This window comes from Cyprinodon tularosa, unplaced genomic scaffold (genome assembly GCF_016077235.1).
Source record: "Cyprinodon tularosa strain WSP-4 unplaced genomic scaffold, ASM1607723v1 ctg283, whole genome shotgun sequence".
NCBI lineage: Eukaryota > Metazoa > Chordata > Actinopteri > Cyprinodontiformes > Cyprinodontidae > Cyprinodon > Cyprinodon tularosa.
In genome coordinates this window covers 158,007-185,182 of record NW_024038989.1, presented here as the reverse complement: position 1 = coordinate 185,182, position 27,176 = coordinate 158,007, and the positions used below count along the sequence as shown (strand labels likewise).

General features: G+C 37.9%; 1 protein-coding gene across 2 annotated transcripts; it reads right to left on the bottom strand.

Annotated features, from left to right (window-relative positions):
- Positions 1–799: 799 nt before the first annotated feature.
- Positions 800–20,915, bottom strand: LOC119786936 (high-affinity choline transporter 1-like). Of its 2 annotated transcripts, XM_038290529.1 has the most exons (10): positions 20,788–20,811; positions 16,607–16,711; positions 13,746–13,973; positions 12,384–12,497; positions 12,068–12,223; positions 10,917–11,065; positions 10,512–10,655; positions 7,605–7,758; positions 1,603–1,820; positions 800–1,466 (listed from the first exon to the last, which is right to left on the bottom strand). In XM_038290529.1, the coding sequence occupies exons 3-10, from the start codon at positions 13,927–13,929 to the stop codon at positions 903–905; spliced, it is 1,683 nt and encodes a 560-aa protein (XP_038146457.1). In that variant the 5' UTR covers positions 13,930–13,973; positions 16,607–16,711; positions 20,788–20,811; the 3' UTR covers positions 800–902. The 2 variants fall into 2 exon arrangements, with proteins under 2 accessions (XP_038146457.1, XP_038146458.1); XM_038290530.1 differs by lacking the exon at positions 16,607–16,711 and having other exon boundaries at positions 20,788–20,915.
- Between the last annotated feature and the right edge of the window lie 6,261 nt (positions 20,916–27,176).

The following is a 27,176-nucleotide window of genomic DNA, read 5'->3' as shown; positions in this document are numbered from 1 at the left end:
GCCTCTTCTAAGGATTTAGGTCTTCATTGAGGTACAGGAAAGCTCTCATTCTCAAATAAAGAAAACATGCAGCAATGGGGAACCTTCCCAACCTTTGCCATAGTTACTCTATGAGCAAGTGATCAGTAAGACTAAAAAACAAATGAAGATACAGGCAAAGCTTTGAAGGCTGTGTGAGCCTGGCTACATCTGTTACAGCATTCCCACACAGATTTAGAACTTGATCATGCCAACAACCAAAATTCCTGAAACTATCAGTTTAAGACATTAAGCTTAAGCGCATCCCGTTTTATGAGGCATGACAATGACAAGAAGCACAACATCAAGTCTGCCTCTGAATGAGTTAACTCAAAGTGACAATCTTGAAGTAGCAATTCTCGAGTTAAAAAACATATTGATAATGTGCCATAGGTTGAAACAAGATGATATACTGTAAAACCCCTCCAATGGGGCCGAACTGAAACAACTCTGCAAAGATAGGTATAAGATGCTTCCACAGAAATGTAAAGGAGCCCAGTGAAGCTGTTTATAAAGGTCCAGGTTGGTCTTAATGGCTAAATGAAATCCTCTGAAAAGTGCTTTTTTTTGTGTCAAATTGCATTAACTTGGTCTTACATGACGACCAGTGTTTAATGACCTCAAATTATTAAAGAATGGCAGAAAGACAGAAATTGGAAAATGTCTGCAAGGAGTACATGATTGTGTATGCACAAGCTATTTCAGGGTAAGAGAAAACCTTAGCTAGAATAAAGGTTATACCTAGATTTTTATTGAGTAAACGATCGATAAATAAGATAAATTAAAAGAAAAAAGAGCCTTTACTATAATCATTGTCAGTCTCAGTTTACAATAACTGTGTCCAAAGTGAATAGGATCAAAGACATTTTATATACAGAGAGCCTTCATGCTCCAGTTTGTGACAGCAGCTGTAAAGCCACTCCGTGGCTGTTCTGATCACATTCAGCAGAATTCACCACTTCATCTTTGAGGTTTTGTGTGGCATCATCCCCCAGCGGTGTAGTAACCGTACGTCTTACTTTGAAAACGTCCCATTTCTCAGGCAGCAAGCCGTGGTTAAACATGAGACAAGCCAACCAAGAAAAAAGCAATACGGTTACCAAGGTACACAGCATGGACAATGTCCTCACAGGAGCCTTCTGGACATAGATGCCATCTTCCAGAGTACAACCTGGAAGGTGAATGACAACTGGGATGCCCAAAGTATTTTCTCCCAACAGAATCCTCAGATTCACCCCCACTATGTACCCCACTGCTGCGCCGTAACCATTGGTCACTTTGAAGAAAAGCACAGAAACCAAATGGGGGAACATGAGGGTGTAGGAGACATCAGCTCCGAGAATCCAGAGGACCAGGGTGCTGTTAGTGTAGAATGTTATGGACGTTCCAACAAGTCCCACAACTACAACTGACACCCGAATCACCCACTGCATCTCATTATCTGAAGCCTGGGAACAACAGGTCATAAAAGAGAAGATGCTTGGTTATTTACTTAAACATGCATCCATCCCATTTGGGATTTATCTGATACAGTGGTTTGGATAGTAAACATAGCTTCTGAGGTTAACACTTTGGACTCCTTACCTGTGTGCGCAGGACATTTTTGTAGATGTTTGAGGAGAAGACAGATGTTGCAGATAACAGACCCGAGTCTGTGGAAGACATGACAGCAGCGGCGACGGCTCCAATTCCAATGATTGAGATGTAGGATGGAGTGAGGTACTGCAGAGTGAGGGGCAGGACAAAACTGTGCTCCCCACGGATGTAAGGAGGGGGGGAACCGTACTCTGTCAGGTTCCAGTCTGGAAAAGAGAATTTCAAAAACAGATATATATTTCAAAAGGATAAAAATTCACTCATGCAGAAATCTGACATCCAAGCTGCAAGTACAGAACATTGATATACTGCAGGGCCTGGGGTCCATTGGGATGGTCTAATGTCCTTGTAAAATCCCCAGTTTCATGTGTATGGCTAATATTTACATTTGCACGTTACATAGATTTGATACATAGAATTGATCATAATTTATAATTAGAAAATTAAAGTTATTATGGATTTGAAAAGTGTGCAATCCAATGGATCTATAGCTATCTTACTAATAGGGAGTTTAATGTACTTTTTAATGGTAGTTATTCTGAGACAAAGGTTATCCACTGTGGGGTGCCTCAAGGGAGTTGCCTTGGGCCATTATTATTTTCTGTTTTTACAAATGATTTGTCATTTATTTTGGAATTTGCTACTATTGCCTTATATGCAGATGACTCAACTCTTTATGTGTCTGACTATTACTTTACCAGACTTATTATGATATTAAATAATCAACTAAAATGAATTGAAAATTGGATAAAAAAAAAAAAGAAAGTTGGTTAATAATGCTGCAAAGAGCAAATGCATGATCTTGGGATTTAATCATCTTAAAAGGCTCACCTACTCTTAACTTGGTTGTTAGTGGTTCAATTTTGAGAAATGGGACGTTCAATTTTTTTCCCATCTGCTATCGGCCTTATCAACAAGGCCAAGACCCGCCCGTGACATTGGACAATGTGTCTCTCCCCCATTCAGGATTTCTGCGTTACATTAACGCACAGTCTACTGTTTGTATATAGCTTCTGTGTATATATATATATATATATATATATATATTCTATCTTATTTTTATTTTTTATTTTTTGTCTGCACCAACAACACCAAGTCAAATTCCTTGTAAGTGCAAACCTACTTGGCAATAAACTTGATTCTGATTCTGATTGAACAAGTGACTGAGTCCAAATTGCTTGGCGTGATTGTGGACAGCAGGCTAACTTGGAACGCTCAGATAAAACAAATACTGAATAATATGGGCAGGAGTATGGCAGCAGTTCGGTACTGTAGAAATGCATACCAACTCAAATACGGAAAACTTTGGTGGAATCAAGAGTTTTGTGTCATCTCGACTACTGTTCCATAATTTGGGCAACAACTACAGAAAATAACCAGAATGAATTACAGGTTGCAAAAAAATAAAGCAGCTCAGGTAGTATTACAGACATGCACAATCAGTTAGCATGGATCAAATATTCTCTAATTAAATTCTTAAAAAATGTAATTATTACAATAGCACCTGAAATTATTCATAACAGATTGACTTTTTTGGTGACACTCATAATTATTCTACTTGCCAATCAAGTGAAAGAAGTTTTTGGTTACCTGCTGGATGAACAAATCAACTTCAGAGAACATCGTGTTATAGGGCGATAGTGGTGTGGAACTCACTCCCGCAATTTTTATTTTTCAGAGATGTACAAGGCTTAGACTTTATATATTTACTTTGGAGTGACTGTAACATTTATGAAATTAAGTAATTCATAATGAGAACTAGTAACTGAAATGCTTTATAATTTACATAATGCCTAGAGATTGGTATGGTTTTGTACACAGAATAGTTCATACTATATTATGTGTATCTTTGTGTATGTTCAGAATCAGAATCAGAATTGGGTTTATTGCCATTGTTAGTGAAGGAGTTCACAACTAGGAATTTTTTATGGTACAATCGTGCAACATGAAACATATAATATGAAATAGGTAAATAAAATTATAAAAATCTCTAAAAACACTGGGGTATAAGGCATGCAAAAAATATACTAATATATACACTTAGGATAAAAATATGGATAAATAAAAAAAATATATAAAAAGTATAAAAAAATAAAATGTACAAGGTAGTGCAAATAGAGCAGTGTGCAATACAGCAGTGTAAATGGCATGGGCAGGTTATGGAGTCTGTATGTATATGAAGTTGTATTGTTGTGTGTGTGTACTTCTGTATTTGGCTTCATTGTGACACAGCTTTCATGTAATATCTGTTAAAAAATGTTAAGACCCCAGAAGGAATAGCTACTGCTTTGACTCAGTAGCTAATGGGGATCTAAATAAATTAAAGAAATAAAAAAAACAAGTGTATACTGCAACCGTATCATCAGTGATTACTAGGGATGGGAATCGAAAACCGGTTCCTGTTAAGAACCGGTTCCGTATTTTCCGATTCCATGGCATCATTTGGCAGCTCGCTGAACGATTCTTTTTTCGATTCCCGCAGCACCAGAGCCTAGAGCGCTGGCTCTGGGGAGCACGACTTACGTCACGTTTTACGTAAGTTACGTAAGTTACGCAAGTTACGCAAGTTGGAAGAACTACGGTATTCGAGGAGGAAGACAACGAGCTGCGGTCACTTTGTGAATCAAAGCCCCGTCTTTCCTTAGCCCAGAGGGTAGATCAGGAAATCCAGCTCTATAAAAGCTTGCCCTCCATCCCCTGCAGGGATAGCGCCACACTGTGGTGGTGGAACAAGCAAGATACGCTGCCCTTGCTATCTGGACTGGCTGAAAACTACCGTATTTTCACGACCATAAGGCGCACCGGACTAAAAGGCGCACTCTCAGTTATGTGTCCCATTTCTGTATTTAACACACACATAAGGCGCACCGGACTATAGGGCGCGTTTTTTATATACAGGTACATGTCCTCTCAGGTGGATTTTCCCACTTAAAAACATATTAAAACTACTTTATTCCCACTGATCACAGCAAATAAAGCTGCAAGGTGTATTTATTACAAAGTATTATTCAAACCTGGGAGCTGGCCATGAGAGACACATCGCTGATGACACAGGGCTGTGATTACTCCTCTGATACAATTTATTGACGCATAAATTAACTTAAAACATAGGCAGGATAATAATCTGGATGAACTGACTGCAATGATTAAATTTTCAGGTGGACTTTCTCACTTAAAAAGATTTAGATTATTTAGATGAAAAAACACCTGCCGAGGTGAGTCTGGATGCGCGGCCCAGAGGCTGCTGTTGAATTAAGTTTTCAGGTAGAAAAATAGAGCGGGAGCAAAACTGAGTATGATTGTGCTTTATTCATGTATTTTTTACAAAGTATTAATCAAACCCCTCAAAGTCCTCATCCTCTGTTTCTGAATTAAACAGCTGCGCTAAATCTGACATGCCAGTTTCCCCTTCTTCTTCGTTTATTGACGCATAAATTAACTTAAAACATAGGCAGGATAATAATCTGGATGAGCTGACTGCAATGATTAAATTTTCAGGTGGACTTTCTCACTTAAAAAGATTTAGAATATTTAGATGAAAAAACACCTGCCGAGGTGAGTCCGGATGCGCCGCGGACCAGAGCCTGCTGTTGAATTAAGTTTTCAGGTAGAAAAATAGAGCGGGAGCAAAACTGAGTATGATTGTGCTTTATTCATGTATTTATTACAAAGTATTAATCAAACCCCTCAAAGTCATCATCCTCTGTTTCTGAATTAAACAGCTGCGCTAAATCAGACATGCCAGTTTCCCCTTCTGCGCTGTCAGAGTCACTTTCCGTGCAGCGCGGCTCCTCAGAAATAATGCCTGCTTTTGCAAAAGCTTGAAGAACAGAGCCAGCAGACACGTTATTCCTCGCTGCTTCTGCTGCACCTGCTGGGTCCGGTTCACACCGATGTCGAGCGGTTGAACAGCGAGCACAGCCTTAATTTGTTTCCCCATGTTTTTCACATCAGCTGTGAGATGGGCACGCATGGAGTTACAGATTAATGGTGATGAGTGGAAAAAAAACACCTGGTCTCCTTACATTCAGCCACTCTTTCATCATCTCCTCAATGAGGTGGTCTCAAAAGTCGCAGTTACAACACACATAGGGCGCACCGCACCATAGGGCGCACCGCACATTTTGAGGGGGAAAAAAGACGTTTAAGTGCGCCTTATAGTCGTGAAAATACGGTACCTCTGTGTGCAGGCTTCCGCCACCCCATCTGAGAGGGTGTTTTCCATGGCTGGAGACACCATAAGCCCTGAAAGATCCCGTATCCTTCCAGAAAAAGCAGATATGCTCATCTTTCTGCAAAATAACTATTAATTTTCCCTACTACTGTTTTATAATTAGTATTTTTTGTTATTTAAAATAAGTTATTATCCCATCATTTGTTATTAGACATTGTTGGTTATTAAGTTTGTTCTTGTATTAATTTTTCATTTAAACACGGATGTTACTCCAGTTTCACATTTCCTGTGGACATCTTGATCTTGTTGATTTTGTAAGATTGTGCAATAGTTAAGTAAACAAAGTTGATGCTGATAATCAAACTGTTTGTTCTCCTTTTTCCCCCAAATTGGAATCGAAAAAAGAATCGATAAAGAATCGAATCGTTTCATAGAATCGAAAAGGGAATCGGAATCGTGAAAATCTTTTCAATTCCCAACCCTAGTGATTACAACCACAAGCTCTGTGTGTGTATATATTACTAATTAAAATAAGTAAACAAGACTGATGGAACTTCTAAACAAAACCTTTAGTTGAGCAACACTTTGAGGTAATCACTGAAATCAGGTGTTTTCTGCAATGTTCTGGAATGTTCAGTCAGATTTCTGCATGTGTTGACAGGTATGTTGGTTCACTGTTTATAAGCAAGGTACTTGCAAGGTATGCTTTTTTTTTATTTTTATTTTTATAAAAATGAAAATTTATATTTTATTTTAGCTGTTTTGTTGCGTTTATTTAATGATTGATTCACTCTGGGGCCTAAATGCAATTACACGCCACATTTTTTATGCTTTTATTTATAAATTGGTAAATGGCATGCACTTAAATAGCGCCTTTTTTCAAGTCAGGAGACTTGACCAAAGCGCTTTACACTACATTCATTCACCCATTCACGCACACACACACACTGATGGTGGCAAGCTACATTGTAGCCACAGCTGCCCTGGGGCTCACTGACAGAAGCGGGGCTGCTGTACAATGGTACCACCGGGCCCTCTGACCACATCAGTACACAATGCAGTTGAAGTGTCTTGCCCAAGGACACAACGACAATGAAAGTCAGAGTCTGGGCTTGAACCGTCAACCCTTCGTTTTCATAAAGAAATAGATACAATAAAAAAACAGAGCATCTCATCTTTTTGTTCTACTCCAAAAACATTTTCGACTTTGTGTTTGTGACAAAAAAGCCTGAAAGTTTGTTGTTTAAATATGATAAAGTAGGAATTTAAAGTACTAGAGACTGTGAGTGGGTCTGAAAGTGATGTGAAGTGACTCCAGTGGCCGGGATAATTGTTCACTACTAACAAGAATCACAAAGCTTAGGCAGCACAGGAATATCACAAACACAAAGTCTCCTCTTTTTGCTCCTTATATGAATATTTCCTGAGCTCCTCTCAATCTGGGGTGAATATGTTATAAATGTGTTATAAATGCTTATAAAAAAGTGTCAAATTGTGGGACAGTTTTTGTCTCTCTCTCTCTCTCTCTCTCTCTCTCTCTCAAACCTTCACCATAATTTGACTCCTGCACAAAGGCCTGTAGAAAGCGCAATCTGGTGGTAATGAATAAAAAGGAAACGATTCTGTTACCAAGTACCCCATGGTTGCATCTTGCTCAACTTGTGCATTTATACAAAGTATGGTTACAAAGTTATGCAATGAGCTGCCAGAGAAAGGACATGTGTGTCTGAGTCACTGTGAAAAGCAAAACAGTAGGAGCCAGTCTAATTTACTTGCTGCCACATAACATGTACAAAGGCTTTAGCTTAGTTCTCACCTGTGGATGCAGCCACAGCCCCAACCAGAGCAGGAGGGATTCCCAGAATGGCTATCAGAACTGCTGCTGCATAGCAAGTTAACTGGGCTGTTCTTGCTGAGGAGGCAGACAGCGTCCTCTGGTGGAAGCTTTGGAAGGACAGACTACCAAGACCCTGAAAATACATGGCAGGGGCAAAGGAAGAACATTTTAAACCAAAATAAAAAGCAGTAACAGCAAGTTGAGATGTAGAACTCATATGTGGAAACATCAAGCTGAGAACAATACCTTATTTTAAAGCATCCAGAAGGTAGTCACATAATTATTCAAGGAGACATGCTGAAACGCCATTAGGCTAAAGAGCTACAGACTAAACTCACCCCATAGCCAGGAGTTAAAAAACAAACCTCAGCCCTTTACATTTGGCAGATTATTAGCATAAACCTCCAAAACTCCATCAGAGTCGAGTTCTGTCTGCCCACATCTGCTTTTATGGCCCTATGTGTTTAAACAGTACCATAAATGAAAATGTCTGCCAAACTGACTGACTAAAGTCTGTTTGGATCAACTCTGTTGATTCCACTGTGTGCCTTTTCATACTAATATGATTAACACAGACAGAACTACTGCATTTTGTTACTCCTGTTATGTAGTCCTAACCACATTTAGCAGCAGCAAATAATCTCCTGTAGTCCTGTGACAAGATTTGTTAAAATGTAACGGGTTCTCTACTGTCCAACATTTGGGTGACAAAAAAGGACAATTTCCAAAATTATAGCAGCAAATCTAAAAGATAATGTGGGGAAATGTTATTTTACTGGTCTAAAAAAGTTCAGACCTTAGCTTTATCGGAATTCTGGAAGTTTGAGCATAAATAAAAGCGTTTTAATAGAGTCGCATCATTAGACTCTGACCAGCTTATAGAACAATACTATTAATTTCATTTCTGTAAAATTCATCTTAATTCAACAATCAAATGTAGCAAACACAGACCCGAATAAACTGGGTAGAGGAACAAAAGGTTAAGATTTTTTTCTTAGCCTGTAAATGAATGTGGACTTGTTCTTTACAATGACAGACAGATACAGAAGAGCTAGACTAACAGCTCTGAACTGTGGGCAGGAAACAAAGAAGCTTCTGTCATTTCAAAAAACTTTACAACTTGCAGCCTTATAGTAGAACAAGTTAGGGTAATTTTACCCTTTGCCATTTAAACGCTTTTGCTGTTTTAGTGCAAAAAAAGCCGGCACCAAAAGGAGCTGTCTGCTAAGGGTCATTATGCAGCATTAACCACACCTGCTCTGGAGGCGAATCATTCCCCCTATGACAATCAATGAGTTAAGTAGTTTTTATTTTTATAATCCGTCTATGGTGAAGCACGCCTCTAGCTAAATGATCACACTGAGATAAGCCGCAGCACCAACCGCCACCCAGTGCAGGGAAACAAGTCCACAAAGCAGACGAATATTTAATGTTCACTGAAATTAAATTTAGTTTAATTGATTCAAACAAAAAATATCACTGCTAGGAGGTACCTTATAAGTAAATGGAGGATGTTCTTTTTCTGGGTGGATCATCAAAATAAATTATCCTAATTGCTCTTAATTGTCAATCGTTCTGGTGAAATCTTTACACCCTATGTCCTCGCCCCCATTTTCACTTACCGGTCATGAGTCTGACCAAGAGGAAAAATTGCAAATCTTCTTTAAAGTAAGCTTGTATGAGTGATGCAAACAGCAACTTTTGAACAGAGTGTGCACGAGGAGAAATGGGCTCCTGCATGCTCTGGCATGGGTTTAAAAGGCATTCCATCTTGGGAGCAGGTACAAGGCTGTGCATTTATTTATAAAAAATTTTTAAGTGCAAAGGGTCTCTTCAAAAATTCACGAAAATCCTACATTATATCTTTAAAGTTGTCTTATATATAGTAATAAATATTGTATTATATTTTATATAAGTCATAAATACCAAATAGTGATCAAAACTACCAACAATTGAACTAGAGTGTAGATTAAACTCCTTGTTTGAAAGTAAAACACATTACGATTAAATTAAAAGTATGACTTTTAATCACCTAAAAGCTGGAGCTGATGAGAAACTTGTGATACAGTTTTATTTGAAGGTGTTTTACTTTCAGACATAATATAGTAGAAAGCAACCTATTATGCTAGGATTTCATGCTAGGGAATTTAAAAGCAAAGGGAAAAATATTCTATAATTCGAGATAGGTATTAGAAAGAAGAAATGTTACTGAGCCTTTGGGACTCCAGTGAACTATAGTTGCGACCATCATCTATAGCCGGAGGAAAGAAAACAATAATAACCTGCTCTTGGTCTGATATAAATATTCATCATTTATTGCAAATTATTGGAGATAGCTGTTGTAACTAAGGGTAGATATTAGCTCTAGGGGGGGAAATTATTTTACATGCAGCGAGGTTGTGTGTTGTTTAGCTTTTTTCCTTAATAAACTGAATTATCATTCGAAAAAACATTTTTATATTAACGGAAGTTATCTTTGATTATAACTTTTTGGACTTGAAATATTGGACAGTAAAAGGAGATGTCCTTTCTCTGCACACAATATTCCAAGTGTCATTCATGGCATAGGAGAATGGTAGCCTTATCTTCAATCCTAAATCCTTGTGTTTCTGGGCTTTTTTAAATCTTAATCTAGACTAAATAAAAACACATTAACTTGCAGGAAAACTGTCACTAAAATGGATGGTTTAACTGATGTCAGAGCAGCTATCTTAAGAAAACACACGCCTCTATATATGAGGGGAGGGTGGAGTCAAGCTGAAAAATAATTATGGTAATTCTTGAACGCCTCCTCTAAGCACATGTCATCAGGACTTCTTTAAACAAAGGGATTATCAGTTATATTAAAGCCAAGGTTAAAGAGGTAGAATATACTGACCAGCTTACCAACATTAAGAAGTCATCAATCCACTTCCAGGCACTATCCTTATCCAGACTTCCAACCCATGGATCTTGAAATGTGTTGTTAAAAGCTGTGTCAGCGATGTTAACAGATGTTTTGTTCAGTAGTATGAACGGTACACACAGCCACTGCAAGGAGAGCAACGCACAAAGAGTTCATGAGTGTGCAGGCATCAGATAAGAGCAGAAGGAGTACACACCAGGCATGGAGATTACATTATGGTTACAGCACTTTTACTGTTAAGAACTGAGAGCACCACACTTTTTATACAACTTTAGTTTGTTTAGCTAAAAATGATAACATGAAAAACATATTAAAGTAACAGAAGGACAGTGTGAGATATTGTACTCTCAGTGTTGGTATGTGTAGTAAAGGACCTTCCTATTTACCAAACTGAGGAATGCGAGGGCGAGCTGGATGACGTCAGTGTAGGCTACTGAATAAAGTCCTCCCAACAGAGTGTAGACTATAGCCACAGCAGCTGAAATCCACACAGAGTAGCCAAACTCCAAGTCCAGTATCACACTCATAGTTGCTCCTGTTGCACAAATACATACATTAGTGACACCAGTGCTTTTCCTGTCATCCAGTAGAATAACCTAGATTGTTTTGTTTTTTTGCCTGTGCTAAAAAAAACACTTGTAAGAGTATTCAAGCCCTTTGTAATTTTTCACATTTTGCCAACTTTGTTGATTAACATTTTTTTTTTTTTTTTACTGCCCTCTCAATAGGAATGCTGAGGCAAACATACTCGACAGTTTAGTAAAGTTCTCAGTAGATTTCAGCATTCTAACTGTTAAAAAGCTCAATTTTCTGTTAATTTAAAGCTGCCCTTATCAATAAAGGTCCAGCCTGTTCAATATTTCTCACATTAGGCCAGTTAAGTTCAGTTCTTTGGGCCTTCTGGCTAAACTCCCTCCACCTATCTGGGTAGTAGCAACCACACAGTCTACAACTTAAATATGAGGCAACGGCTCTGGACCTTCAGTTTTTGCTTAACGATAGGTGAGCACAGCCCTGAAGTGCACCTCTGGATTCACTGCTTTCTCATCTCTTTTACCATAACCACCAGGTTGGCCAGCAGGTTGTGTCCACTGAGTTGGGGGTACTGTCCTATCCAGGTTTTCCAGTAGCTGACAGTTTATTTACTTGTGATTTATCTATTTTCTCCATTTGAAGGAAAATGTAAAACTAATCTTCACACAGACTCACTTTGTCCAATCTGAGGGAGTTTGAGCTATTTTGCAAAGAGCAATGAGCACACTTTCTAAATGTGCAAAGGTACCTGTGAAACGTCCAAAAATACTTCCAGCTGTAACACCAGCAAATGGTATTGTTTGAAGTATTAAGTCAGATGAACTGAATACAAATGCAATCCTACACTTTTCAGATTTAAGTATAAAAAATGTAGAGAACTGCTGAAGAAGCCTTTCCCTCAATGCAGTCAGCTTTGTGTTGACCTGCATTAAAATCCCAATAGAACACATTGAAGTGTGTAGTTTTTACATGGGAAAGCAGGAAAAAGGTGATGTGCACTTACCCAGCCCTAACAGAGTGCAGGATACCCACAGCACATCCACCAAAACACATGGCAGCACGAGGGCCCCACTCAACACCCTGCCATACTTTTCCTGGAAAGGATCCATCATGGTGACATATTCCTTCTCCCTCATTGGCTTGGCAAAGAAGAGACCTCCTAACGCAGGGTTGCAAAAGCATCCATTGTTCATTGTGTATTCATTCAGTAATAGCTTAAATACAATTTTTTAATGGAAAGATTTGGATAGACACAAACTTGCCCAGACACATATGGTTGACATTAGGATCACAGCCTCCTCCTTCCTCTACTGCCTTACCTATTATGAAGGATACAGAGTATTGTATCGGCATCAAAGCCCAAATCAAGCCCATTTTGGGAGTGTACACGGCTTCAGCAACACCCAGGATAAAACCTCCTCCGACCCAAGTGGCTGAAAAAGAGCAACAGGCGTAAAAAAGGCATAAAAAAAAAAAGGAAAAAATACTTTAGTTTACCATCATAAGTGTTTTGCACCTTGTTTCTGTGTGCTGGCAGTGTCTCTGCTTGTCATTTCAAATTAGGCAAAATCATATTGGCATCATTTCGTGAGGCAGCCATTAACAGGCTCTAAATATTGGCTGGTTTCCTTCTTTTTAAGTGTAGTTCTTGTATGCATGCTAGTTCTCAAACTTAGCTGGGAAAAATGTCTTTGGTGTTTATAGGAAACAAGCAACAGGAAAGCCTGTCAATAACTGGAAACTAGTCATTCTTAATGGTTTCATCACCCCCCGAAATCAGAGTTTTTCATGATAAAACATCTGTCATGTCATTAGAATACTTAAAACTAGCTTGGGTTCTTTGTTCAAACCAGAAAGGACCACAAAGTCATGTTTTTTCTCCCTTATTTACTTCATTTGTTTAACGGTGGTAACACTGCTAAACGTGCAGCCATCAAGATGCAATTAGCTACAAGACTTTTAACCAAATATTTGAGGGGTTGTATGTATACAACTCAGCCTGTGTGTATAACTTTGTCCCCAAGTGGATAAGGAAAATCAATAACATATTTAAAGTTGTGTAACTAGTTCTTGTTTTTGAAAAAGATTTCCGTCCTGAAAACAGGCCTTCAAATAAGTCCTTAATAGCCCATAATATATATTAAACCCTTGAGTGCAAGAATATTTCTGATAGAGATTGTTTAAGTAAGATTTTTAAACTTTGCTATACTATATTTTTTCCCCATTAACCTATAAAAAATCAAAACAATCAAAGTTTATGGCCAAGAGTAAATCCACCGCTAGTTAGTGGTTTAGCCTGTCCATTATTCTGAGACTGATCTGGATGAAAAATTGACTGAATAGTGTTATTTATTATCATGTTTATGTTCTTAGATTTGCTAGAAAATTTAGACATCTATGTGTTACACAATTGTACTGATTAGAATAAAGTGTAGTTCAATAAAGAATGTATTAAAGAAAATTAGTTCAGAGATTTCAAGTTCTTTACATTATGTTTTGGTGCAAGTTTTCGGATTTGTGGTTTGGTTCTGTCCTGATCAGTTTAACAGCTTAGGTTTATTTCCTTCTGTCTTTTCTGGTTTTTCTTTTCAACCTGTTTTTTTTTTCCTGTATAGTTTATATTTAGGATCTTTCATCTTGTCACTACATTATGCAGAACATGCTTTCACAGAACCACCTACCGGTCATGGTAAAAATCCCAACCACCAGGCTGATATTCCTGTCTCCAAGCAGCACCACCTCGGTTCTGTCTCCGCAGCTCTTCCTCTCGACTCTTCTGGATTTCCGGGCTGCCCAAACCCCAGTACCCAGGATTAACATGTAGAACAGCACCACCGCCACCACACCGGGTATGTTTAGAGCCATGGTGGTCTGCTGTCACCGACTACACTGCGAGGTAGATGTGCTGGCTGGGCAACAAAATACAAATACTGTCAGAACAAAATTGCATAATGACAAAGGTCAAGAACACAGAGAGGAAGTTGCAAGCTTTGAACTTGGGGGGGAAAAAAAGGGAAAGGTGCATGAGAGTAATTCCAGAAAATGATTTTCGGAGAATTTCAGAAAATCACACAGTTGGACTGGAGTATTTTCTTTAGTTTTGTTAATGGAAGCTATATAAAAAAGGAACGGTAAGGGGTTACATTTTTAAACTGCTATTGCAATTTTTTTTTGAATTTCCTTTGCACTAACCAAAAGCACAAAATGTTTCACTCCAGGATGTCATTGTGTTCATGACCTTGAAATTTTCCCTGTCCTGAGTCCTTGTGGCGAGATTTTACTTGTACTCTTGCGTGGAAAACTGCCTGCTTCTACTCGTACGCATGGATCCACATGCTATCTGCTACACTGTCTTCCCATCTGTGTTGCAGAAAACCCACTTTAAATACATTACCGCAAGAAAGTCAGTGCCGCACTCTTGTTTCAATGTAATGAAACCAAAATTAAGCACTTCTTCCATTTGAAAGTAGAATTTTGTTAATTTGAAATGATACTGCAAGTACAGTTGATTGATCCGCCCTAATTTAGTAAAGTAATGCTGACTATCAAAACAGATCACAGTCACATAATTTATATTTCTTCCACATAAAACACTATGAAGCCAACTTTTTTTATTTTCGCAATTGTTTAGATGTGAAAACTGTAACTGTAATTCCTCCTGATCAACCTGCTTTTTAATTTTCAAAATAATGTCTAATAAAATAATGGAACTCATCAATCGCACCGTATATTTTGTGTACATTTGACCGAAGAGGGTGATTTTACCATCTGCAAAAAAAAGCACTGCTTTTGAGTAAATGCAAAAAAAAAATCTACCATAGGGAAAAGAAAGCAGTTCAAATTTTGCCAAAGGTCGCAAATGGGAGAGCAGGAGTAATGGTGAAGGAGCTCAGCTGTTTTTTTTTTTATGACAGATTAATGACTTTCTACTAAAATCTTAGTAAAGAGGAAAACTACAGAAGGGTAATCATAAGGATCCTGAGAATCTGAAAGCTATTGTCTGGACTATAAACACAAAGACAGAGATCAATGGTCATGTGACTTATCCTGGATATTTTAAGGCACCATTTGATGTCACTATATTTTGGGAGATGAAACTGAATGAGAACCACAAGAACTCACCACCTTTACCTAGTAGTAGACCAACTTACCTGTGTCACAGGCATTCATCAAAGGGATAAGAATGGTGGTGGAGGGGTGCAATTACCCGCAAATACATGACTTCACAGCAAATTCCCCCGAAAAGAAAATTAGGTCAGCGAATTACGCCAACACACAAACACTAAAAGTATGCAAAGAAAAAATACCGTGAAGGGATAAGAGAAGTAGAAATGTCTTGCAAAGAAACATAAAAAAAGCTGCAAACATATAAATGATGTCAACACATGAAACACATGCAAATAAAATACTGCAAACTAGCTACACATGATGATGGTCACAAACTCATATGGGACCAAATACACAGGCAGCATAACGTAAGAAGAGGGGCTTGTATGAATTTTTTAAAAAGTGGAACCTTTTAACAGCTGCAATGAAATATGCCCCACACCGATGGGTGTTTCCCATTCTAAAAAGAAATGGTCTAGAAAGGCCAGGACCCTCAAAAGCATTGAATGTTGGAAGTGATCACCTGTGAATCGGGACGGTCTAGCCTTCAGCCCTCACCTCAGGGTAACCTCAGTTGTATTAAATTACCAGTGATATACCTTATGTTTTGAGTCACCTAAAATGTCTTTCCTTTACCACGTCATTAGAAATAGCACTTTTTAATATTTTAGCTGGTTAGCTTGTCACAATTACGAAGAACTGCTAGTTGATTTGAGACTCCATGAAATTTTCTTATTTAGTTATTCCCAAACAGGAGGCTGTAAGTGTCTAAAATAAGAACATGAATCTAATTTAAGCTTATGATGTAAATAATATCCAGGATAATAGGCACATGTCCTACGAGCAGCATGCACATCCTAGTCATAGTGGTAGTTTGTAGCTCTTCTTAACAACCAAGTGTTTTTGCAACTTGCAGCTTTTCCCTTTGCATTTGTTTTGTGTTACCATTTTTTTATATGAAGCATGTATTCACTTAGCATCTCTCTTTTTTCTGTGAATAGAGAAGTTTTGCTTGTGTTTATGTGTTAGTCTAAGTTTTGAGTTCTTGTGTTTATAATTGTATTTACAAGACTTATTTTTATATTTGCTGCACTTTTTGAAGTCGTGTATTTTCACACCATTTGCACCCAGCTGCAACCATAGAGAAGGTATTTACGCAGACGGGGAAACACGGGGATGTTGTGGTCCATATTAAGGCTCTCAATGTATCAACTGAAGGGTATCCTTGATCTACCAGGATGTCCTTTCTTCCATATCTTGGATTATACTCGTGGTTCCTGCAGCAGTACATGCCTAAGGCAGCCCCACCTCCCCACTCCATCCTTTGCGATGGTGGCCATGAACTCGGCTTTAGTTACTGTAATGTCCATAGCTAAAACTACCTTTATTCTGAAGTAATTTAAACTACGTGATACTTGGATTTTATGTTCTTTACCAAGGCGTGGCTTCAAGTTGGTGACTTAACTCCATTCTTGGAACTTCTCCCCCTGCTGCGGCTCCTTCAGCATCCCAGAAACTTCAGGCAAAGGTGGAGGAGTGTCTGTTATGTTCAGGCAGATTATAACCAATTAGAAGGTTTCTTAGGCCCTTTAATCTAAGCTACCTACAAAATCAGTTATATAGTGTGACTTTATGTTGATGACTAGTTAAAGTAATCATTTCATAATAGTAATATGAACTGTATTTAAAAGAAAGAAGTATGTATGACATTAATGTTTAATGAATGCCTCAAACTTTACAGCCCTGCAAAATAAAAACTGAGGAAATTTGATTATTTTGCATCTTTAGAATGCACTGCTTATCTCAACAAAACAAGTAAAAAGACTGCAAGAACAATTTAATTTCTTAAGTTAGGCAGAAATCTGATTTTAAAATGAAATTTCAGGTGTAAATGTGTGTAATGGGGTGTAGTTTGTGCATTTTTTATCAAAATAGTGCCTGGAGATGCCCGTCACAAACTGCAGACCGTGGCTGTTTCTCAAGTCACAAGAATGCAAATATGGACTTGTGTTCTCACCAAGTATGTTCTTGATAAGAAGACATTTGTCTTTTCGCTCTAATGAAATGGAACCGCCCTGAGGCTGATGACCTTTCACACGCACATGAGAACGCACAAGAACACGCATTTAAAAACGGCCCTTGTCTCTAGCTGACCGATCTCCCTCTCTATGGTTATGGTGTAAATGAGTGACAGTTAACCCAATGGGATTACTATTTCTGGTTCATTCTGTGGTGCCGTTACATTAGGAGACTTTATTTTTAATTAAGCTGATGATTTGACTGACACATGTTAACGTAACAAATAAAAAATGGTCACCTGGTGCAATGCTGGTATTACCATGATGGTAACCTTCTGCCTTAGTGAATATACATCTAATCTGTCAAAGGTTCCCTTTCATTTATCTAAACACTCACCAAGGACAAAAAGGGTGTATACATCACATCATGATGTGCTCAGAATAATTTATGTTATTTTTTGTTAAATTAAAAAAAAGGACTAAATGGAGAGTATTTAAAGGAGGCGCTTGATAGCATAGTTAGCCAGTTAAGATGACATCACTGCCTTTTTTACTACAAATGTTGCTTCTGGTTATTCATCAAACTCTCTCTTCTTTCTTAATCTTTACTTTACAGATTCTTTACATCTGTTAAGGGAGTTATAACATGTTTGTCTGCTTTACATAGATTGGTAGGCATCTTAGCTCAAACAGGTCAAGACGCTGGTATCAGACGGGTGATTGCTTCAGGATCAGGAAACATTGCTTCCTGCGAAAACTGCAGTTTTTCATTCTCTTGCGCTACAACAATGAGACAAATATTAGCATGGAAATTTGGGTTGCACAAGCCAGAATAATACAAAACCATACTTTATGTCTCATTTCCAGCTTCATACTCAGTACACACATTCTATCTGAAGAGCTGCTAGAGAAGGAAACATTATGCTCTTCCTTTAACAACCAGCTCACATTTCTGCATAGATCTAAAATGCTACAGCAGAATGAAATCCAGAAAAACCAGACTGGATTTGATACTCCACCTTCACTCTTCTTACTAGTTCTTACTGTCACTCTTGTTCTCTATGAATGCATAACATTCCCAATGATACCTAATGATGTACACATAAGACATGTTTAAAAGATTGAGAAGTTATATTTTCATCTTAAAGCTTATGTGACTTGAGTACCAGTGGATTACATTGTTATGCCCATATTTGGGTTTAACCCTCACTCTTCTCTTGCTCTGTTGATTCTGGATAATAACACAAAACTTTTTCTATGAATTTTTGTATGTGGAACACTAAAATACACACAGTGGCTTAATATGGCAGCCAAAGTCCATCCAAATAACAGAACATACTTATTCATGAGCAGTTCTGAACATGTACTAAACCAGTTTTATTGATGACACGCAGTGGCACAGAAACCTTACCCAATTGGTACATTAGAACATTGTAATTTGCTACGTTTAGAGTCTTGCTTTAACCGATTTGAAAAGTTACAGTTGCACTTTTAGTTCTCATCCCCTACATTAGGGGTCTGCAACCTGCAGCTTAAGAGCCACATGTGGCTCTTTGGCTGTGTGGATCACTTAATATAGTATACAATGAACAGTGGTGTCAAAAGTACACACATCTGTTACTCAAGTAGAAGTATAGATACTGCAGTTTAAAAACATTCTGGTAAAAATTGAAATATCAACTTGACCTCGTTACTCAAGTAAAAGTGAAAAAGTATGTGCTCCAAAAACTAATTAAAGTATAAAAGTATAAAGATACCTTAAAAAAAAAAACAACTGTCAGATGCCACTATATGAATTGAAAGCTCAATTTTTCGACTATTTTGAAAAATTCTTTGCGATAGGGCCAAGGATGAGAGAGGTCTTGTTGGTCTCCATCTCCAGATACGCTCTCGCCTGTGCCCGACCTTTCAGACATTTCAACATCTTTTTCTGAATCACACATTGTTGCATGGCATAGACAATTCACGTTTGCAGTTTGAAGAACACCTGCTTGCTTCTGATGATTTCCTTTAGCTAATCAATGAGTGTTTGCGTTATATGACTCATCCAATTACACTAGTTTTCACTAGATGTGGATGGTGCCAATGATCTGCATTGGATGGCGTACATGACGTGAAAAATGTATTTATAAAAATTAAACCAAAATAAAGCGTAACGAGTAACGTTTGTTTTAAAAAATGTAAGGAATAGAAAGTACAGATACTTGTGTGAAAATGTAATAAGTAGAAGTCAAAAGTAGAAAGAAAAATAAGTAATGGAGTAAACATGGAGAAGCAGCATTTAGTTCCTATGCTCCACTTATCTGGAACAAACTTCCAGAAAACTGTAAAAGTGCGGAAAGCCTGAGTTCCTTTAAATCAAGACTAAAAACACATTTGTTTAGGATTGCCTTCGACTGTTCTAGTTTGGATCCCTGTGTGATTATTTTATTTTCTTACATGTCTTCACCTCATACTTCCAAATGGACCAATACCTGCTTTTTTCTGTAAAAGGTGAGCTCCATTTTTATCAGGACAAACCACATAGTGCAAGTGCAAACCATATTACTGGTCAATCTATCCGCCAAAATCCTATATTACATACACACAACTCCTATTATATACACTGTACTTAATCTGTATTATTTTTTGTATTTGTATTTTTGTATATGTATGTGTATTTTTTTCTTTTTTTGCTTGATTTTAACTTAATTTAACTTAATACTTTTTTGCCCTGTAAGCTGCTGGTAACCTTAATTTCCGGAGGGAGTCTTCCCAAGGGATCAATAAAGTACTGTCTAATCTAATGAGCATGGTATTGCTGTGCTTGATTACTCAACAGCATGTTAAGACCCTGACTCCATTTAGAATATATACCATATAGTTAAAAGTAAGATGAGAACCAACAATGCAGATCAGCTTGAATTACAGTTAAAGAAAAGTTGGGTCTCTTAACAGCTGAACTACAGGAAACTCCTTCAGTGAAGCAATAATTCGTGCATCAACGCGAATCCAAACACTCACTGCTCAGTGGCGGTTGGCTGCTGTCTGGTAAGTTTCCACCACCTTTCTAAAGTTTCACAGGTAAGGGGAAGGATGTGAAAGAACGTGCAAATATATGAATATTTAAAAGCTTTAATGAGCAGTGACGTCTCTGCACTCAGCTGCTTCCCTAACGGAAAATTCCACATCAGTTGAATCGCTGATAAGTGAACTTCACGCGCCGCTCGTCCGTTTTCTCCATCTTCGCTGCAATGAAACGCTGCCGCTGCTGCCACTTAAACATCCCTCTGCCTTTGACACGCGGCGCCTTCCTGTTCTAAACGCGTCAAACCGTTACTATTTGAAAATAAACGCAAGGAAAAACTTAGAATTGTATTGATGGTTGGAGTCACATCAGAACGGCTGCGCGCTCGCGCGTCATTCTGTCTTCGGTGTTTTGAGAATATTTGTCAGTCAGTCAAGCGCATTTCATTTAGTGAATAAAAAGTAAATATATTTTTTAATAAAAAGCCAAACAAATTCAAGACAAAGAAAACAAAAATAAATTAATAAAAGAGAGCAAAACAATTCAAAAGGGACACACAGACTGACCGAGGGAAGAAAGTGGCAAACTTACATGAAGTTGTTTGTAGAGATAAAGAAGTCCTTCAGACTGCTGGATGCCCCATGTCTATAAGTAAGGTAATTCAGCCTATAGCATCTGCTGCTTATTCCGGAAACACGCCCATGTTTGGTGGCGATATCTTCCACAGGAACTAAATAACGAATCAGCGTGGAAATTTTCCAATACTTCTCAATGAAAAACTGTCGTTAACACGATTTTGAAGGAAAACAATTGATGCCTAAAATACTGGAATGAAAGGGGGCATGTATCATTGCTGTTAAAAACAATTAGTGATATCCAGAGAGCACAAGTCCATACTCGCGTTGTTGTGACTTGAGAAACGGCCAAACATTTCAAACTTTGTACCTAATGAGATAGAGAGAACAAAAAAAAAAAATAATAATAATAATTCAGAAGAATTGTTTGAAATACAGGCAGTGGAAAATTTCATCTCCTCAGTCAAAGTCAATAAATTACAGTAATGCATAAAAAGCCTGAACCACACCTAATTTTTCAATGTCCAAAGAGCATGACTTCCTTCTGAATTGCTCTTTGGCTATTATCAAGAATACCTGGAGGTCTTTTAAAGTTTTTTAAGACCCCATTCCTCAAGTTGTACTTTATAGTTAAAGTGTAGTCTCTTTCAGTCCTTTACTGGGATTCTTAAAGAATATTCCATGCATAGTTGTGAATTTGTTGTTCTTTGTATGATTCATGCAGCAAACACCCTTACCTAAACTGGATTAACACCTTAGTCCTAACAATAACCCCAATTTAAAGAGCAGAACTTTACCATGTGTGCCTGCAAATCTCTGCATGTAGGATATTTTACAAAATACTTCCTCCAATATTTAAGACAGACAGGTCTGAATTAGTTCAAAAGTATTTATATACTAACGGCGTGCAGCTGCTCTAGCTGAAACAGTTATACATTAAGGCTCTCAATGTACCCCAAGCTCTGGGTGATGAGCGGAGCTGATGCCAATCAACGCCGAGGAGCAACAGTGTCCAGAAGGGAATGTCCAAAGTCGAAGTCGCAGAGTCAAGTTCATGGACTAGAAGTTCAGAGAGCCGATGAGGTACAGAAGGAGAATCCAAGCCGAGGTCAGTAGCACAGTCCAGGTTCGGTAAGCCAGCAGGAATCCGGGAATCAGTCCAGAACAGAGCAGACTAACAGCACAGACAGGGGCAAAGCAAAACTCGGGATCCACGAGGCAGAAACAGGTCACAATCAGATAATCAGAACAAAGATTACAGAGCTAGAGTCATTCCCACTGAATCACTTGAATAATCTTGCACCGTGGGCTGGGAACCGGTGGAATAAATAGCAGAAGAAACAGGTGGATCAGAAATGGGAGATAATTAGGCTGGGGTGAGAGGAGTAAAACCCAGCCTATAGTACCAAGATCATGACACATTTACCCCAACTCTAACTATTACCAGTATATTCCTAACCCTAACCTTAACCTAATGTTAATTCATACTAAATGGTTAAACTGTTAAAGTTGCCCAGGGCCCCATAAACCTCCTTTACATGTAATACAGGTATTACTCATTTGTGCACATTAATTATGTTTTTGATAAGAATCCTTTCTCTAAAATGACAGTAGGTGCTTATAATATTAAGTGTTTCCCCTCCACCCTTCAGTGTTCACCATATCGGATCAATCCATTTGCTGCGTAAGTGCAGAAAGATCCAGTCAGCAGCAAACCATTTGAAGAAAAAGGGTGCGAAGATTAGTGTTGCCAGCTTTGCTTTATGCGCTTTTGTCTCTATATATAGCGACTTTTCAGACCACTCTAGCACCTTTATTTTAAAAAAGTGCTTATTTATAAATAATATTTAAGATGCAATTCTGTGTCTGTATAATAGCTCTGTTTTAAGTGTTGTCTTTTCAATTCAGAGGGCCCCAGGCATGTCTTTGCCTAGGGCCCCAAATTTCCTAAATCCGCCCCTGCTACTGACACTGCATTTTCAGCATGACTCAGTGTAGTGGGAACCACAACCAAAAATGTTGCATTAAAAGTAATGATGACAAATGTAGAGGAAAAGTACTGCAAACCCCCTCCAGAAACAATAGAGTTTAAAGAAGCAGCAAACTTGCTGCACAAAACAGATGCGGGCCAGTTTGTTAGGGGAATTGTCCACCAAGTCAGATGGGAATGCATTATACTTACCTATGTAAATATACTCCTGTTCTATAATATAGTAACATTTTACAGTCATGGCATGAATGACCTCTTTGCCCCCACTGTCTTCTAGGGATCCTGTTATCACTTTACCAAATTGGTCTGATCCAATACTTGACTTGATCATTATCCTCCTCTGGTGGTCTTTTGCACTTCTGTTTTGCTGATGGATTCTACAGCTTTTTCAGATTTTCTTATTTTTCTGACTATGCCTAAAAATGCTCCCCCATAAGTTAAGAGCAAGACAGGAGTGCAGCTCTGCCATAGTCCAGCATGTACCAGGAAAATGTCCAACTTAAAGGTATAGTGAAAGATTTTTGCAAACCTTTGAAAAGACCTGCCCTCTCCAATAAAAAAAAAAAGAAGCACATGCACAACCCTGTACCCGCTCCCGATAGAGAACGCTTATTAAGCTAGTATTAGAGCATGCATGTGTGATGACCAGAGAAGTGTCACATTTTGTGCTTATGAATGAAGATAAATTTTTTTTTTTATTTTGAATACAAACTACTGTATTTTATTTTGGAAAAATGTATCCCCAAAGAGTTTGCATTTCTTTATGCAGTGGTTTGATTTCTCATTCAATGTGTATGTTGTAATGTTTGCTCCATGCCAGCAGGGGGCGAGGGTGGGCCCCGGTTTTAGTGTCTTGCATTGGGTTTTCCCTCATTATTACTGCGTTATACTCGAAACTGACAAACCGTCTCCTCATCTCTCTCCTGTTTGTCAGGTTAATAAATGTACAAATATGCTTTGAAACTAGGTATAAGCCGTGTTGAAATGTATTGGGGATGTTAATGGACCGTTTGGTGTTGTAATTTTCGACAGAGATTTTTTGTGATTTTGTTTGAAGTAAGTTTGAAACATGGCGGCAAAGTCTAGCCGTTTAACAATGCAGTGATCATGCACGATCTGCATGGTAGTGGAGACCAACTCAGTTTAATACACACGCCTCCCCCACGTGAATGTATGCCTCAGTAATGTTTGAGAAGCTTACAGTGTCAATGTCTATTGTTTATTTTGCTGTCTCTAAGGTCCCAACCATTAGTTTTGTAAGGGGTTTTGTTAATTAGGTTCATGAAGGAAAAAAGGTCACTGTTGAAATGAGTTTCAAGCCTTGTTTTGGCTTAGAGAAAATACAAATTGAACCGGACAAATGGTCCGCCCCTTAGGAATGGGGTTCATTTGGGTTCTTTGTTAGTCTGCAATACCTGATAGTGGTTTCTGCCTTTAAAAAAGGGGTTGTTAGGGGGAATTGTTGGCCTGGCTGAACAGGTGAGATAGTCTGGTCACCTGTATGTGGCTGGGGGTTGCAACGATAGTGGGAAGGAATATACTCTATTGCTGCATTGTAGGTTTTTGAAAGCTGAATCCTGAGTCCACCCTCTCTGTTAAAAGGTTGTTTTTTTTGTTTCTTAACATAGATGGCTTGCGTCACACCCCTCTCAAACCCCGTGTCTACTTTGTCCAAAATGTGAACATTCTGGTCCTTAAAAGAATGTCCTTTGTCCATAAAGCCGGGCATACACTATACGATTTTTTGCCCTTTTTTGGCCGACTCTCCAGTCATGCCAGGATTTTTCTATCGGGCTGAGTTTCAGCCACATTGTGCGTCCTGCATCGTGTAGTATACAGGTGGTAACAAGGGGCGATCAGCCTCTCATTTCCACCTCCCGAACAGGAATCGTAAGGTCGTCAGAAAATCAGACTTTCAAATTCAGTGAGCCGTTGTACGGTGGTCGAGGGCAAATCTTGCTGTTGAATCAAAGCTACGACTGTCGACGAGCCGATTTACCACAACCTTCGAACACTGCGCATGTGCAAACAAGGGTAATTTATAAATGATTTGAATCAGGTTGGGTCCGGATTAGCCAGCAGGTGGGTCCGGATCTGGACCACGGTCCGCTAATCTGTGACCTCTGCTCTAGGGGCTCATGGTTGATAGTTCTTACAATATCAAACCTCCAAGTTACAGTAATTGTTTTTTACCCACAATGCATTACCAAATACAGGTATGCCTCATAAAACAAAACAAGTAGCCTACATAATGTATAATTTTTTTTTGATACGGCACTAGTGGTTTGTTTTTATGGAAAGTAGGCTGACAGAAAGGGAGGGTATTAGAGTATTAGAGGATGCGGGAAAAGACCACAGATCAGATTTGAACCCTGGTTGCTCACGTCCAGGGCTAAGGCCTCCAGACATGGGTCGTGTGCGTTAACCACTGTGCCACCAAAGCATGCTGGTAATGTATACATTTTTACATATTGTTGCCTGCTAATTAGATAGCTCTTGATCCACTCCAAATCGACCTGCCATACACTATAATCTTCCAATTTCCTGATGAATATTGTGATTAACTGTGTCAGATGCTTTTTATAGTACAACTGATCATTTTTAAAGCTATTTTTATGAATGGAGCTGCTGACTTCCTGTATTAATTCCAGAACTGCCAAAGCTGTAGATCTCTGTGATCTAGAGCCACGTTGCTTGTGGAGGTTCCTGCAACTATTTTAGTGTCGGTGTTTTAAAGTTTCTTTCACACAGCATATCTATTTTAGGGTGTTTGCTAATATTGGCGCACACACCTAGTTAACACCCTATGAACAGTGTTTGAAGATCACTAACTATATTTTGTATGCTGAGGTTGAAAGAACAAGCTGGGGGAGCAAATAAGGTGTAACACCAGGAAGTGAAACTGGGGATTGACTCTGGAGAAGCTGTCAAACACTCAAAAATCCACTGTTTTAAAATACATGTTTGTTTTTGAATGTCTTAGTTTCATAGTTGTCTTGTAGTTATTATTTGTAGGTTTGACTTTGTTGTCTAGCTTTATTTATTGTTTGTCTCAAGTTTTCTCCCTCCCCTCCTTGTTTTTTGTAGGCTAGCCTATGTGTTTAATTACCCCTGTGTTCCTTGTAATAGGTCAGTTCTGCTTTATCTTAGTTGATATCTTATTTTGGGCCAATTTTGGTCTTAATTTTGACTCTATTGATGGATTTTGACTGCTTGTCCCTGACATTGATATTCAGAAAGTACTTTTTGTTTATCAATGAAGTTTTCCATTTAGCACATTTAAAAGGAGTAAAAGATCAATGTTTTTCAATAAAAATTCTGTTGCATTAAAAGTCATATTTTTTTTTCTATTTGCTTTATTTATTGTCTCTGGTTTCTATTGAGGACCACTTCTTGACTTAAAAACAGATGTATTACCCCGAAAACAACAAAAAACCCATGGCATCAATTGCAGTTAAGCCCTGCTAAAATCACACAATGATCTCTTCTGTATGTCTTCTATAATCTGGGTCCTAAATACAAACAAACTTAAACTCACTTCCCAGAAACAGGAGCTTGTAGCATCATTACTGAAAAACATAAGCATAAAGCTTGATGCAGTAAAAGATGCATAAGAAAAGTTAACTAAAATATTAAACTGTTTATATTAAAACATTCTTAAAACAGACTGTCAGAGGACTCTTCACTGCTGTATTGGGAATTTTTGTCTTAGACTACAAACTTTCTTAAAACTGAGATACTGTGTTTTTTTAGCTGATATCTAGAAGATGTTTTAGATTAACAGTGTTACAAATATTTCAGACAATTTGGTGGCATGGGAAAATGTGGTCTTTGCAAGGTCACATAAACCCATAACATACAAATTACATTTTTTTGTTGCAAAAAAAAATGAAAACCTTGCCTGAAAGATGAAGAAAAAGCTAATGTGTTTTTCAAACTCAAGGAATAGATCTCACAAACCTGTTAAAGAGAAAGATGTATGTTATTTTAAAAATGAGTCAATGAAATACCATTTCAAAACTTTTATACACTTAAATGTGTCATTTATTCTGTACCGTTAAACTGCAAAAGCAACAGGAAAAAAAACTGTAGGATGCGTATTTTATTAAAGCCATAAATTCCAAGGAGGTCTTAAAGGATTTTCTAAAAAGACATCATTCCGTAGAAGGTGCAAAGTAATAAAGCAGGATTGAAAAAACAAATCTAATTTTAACAGTGATGACATTGTGATTTGAGATAACATGAAACAACAGGGATGTTACAACACATATTTTCTTCAAAATAAATTAACACACTATATATATATATATATATATATATATATATATATATATATATATATATATATATATATATATATATATATATATATATATATATATATATATATATATATATATATATATATATATATA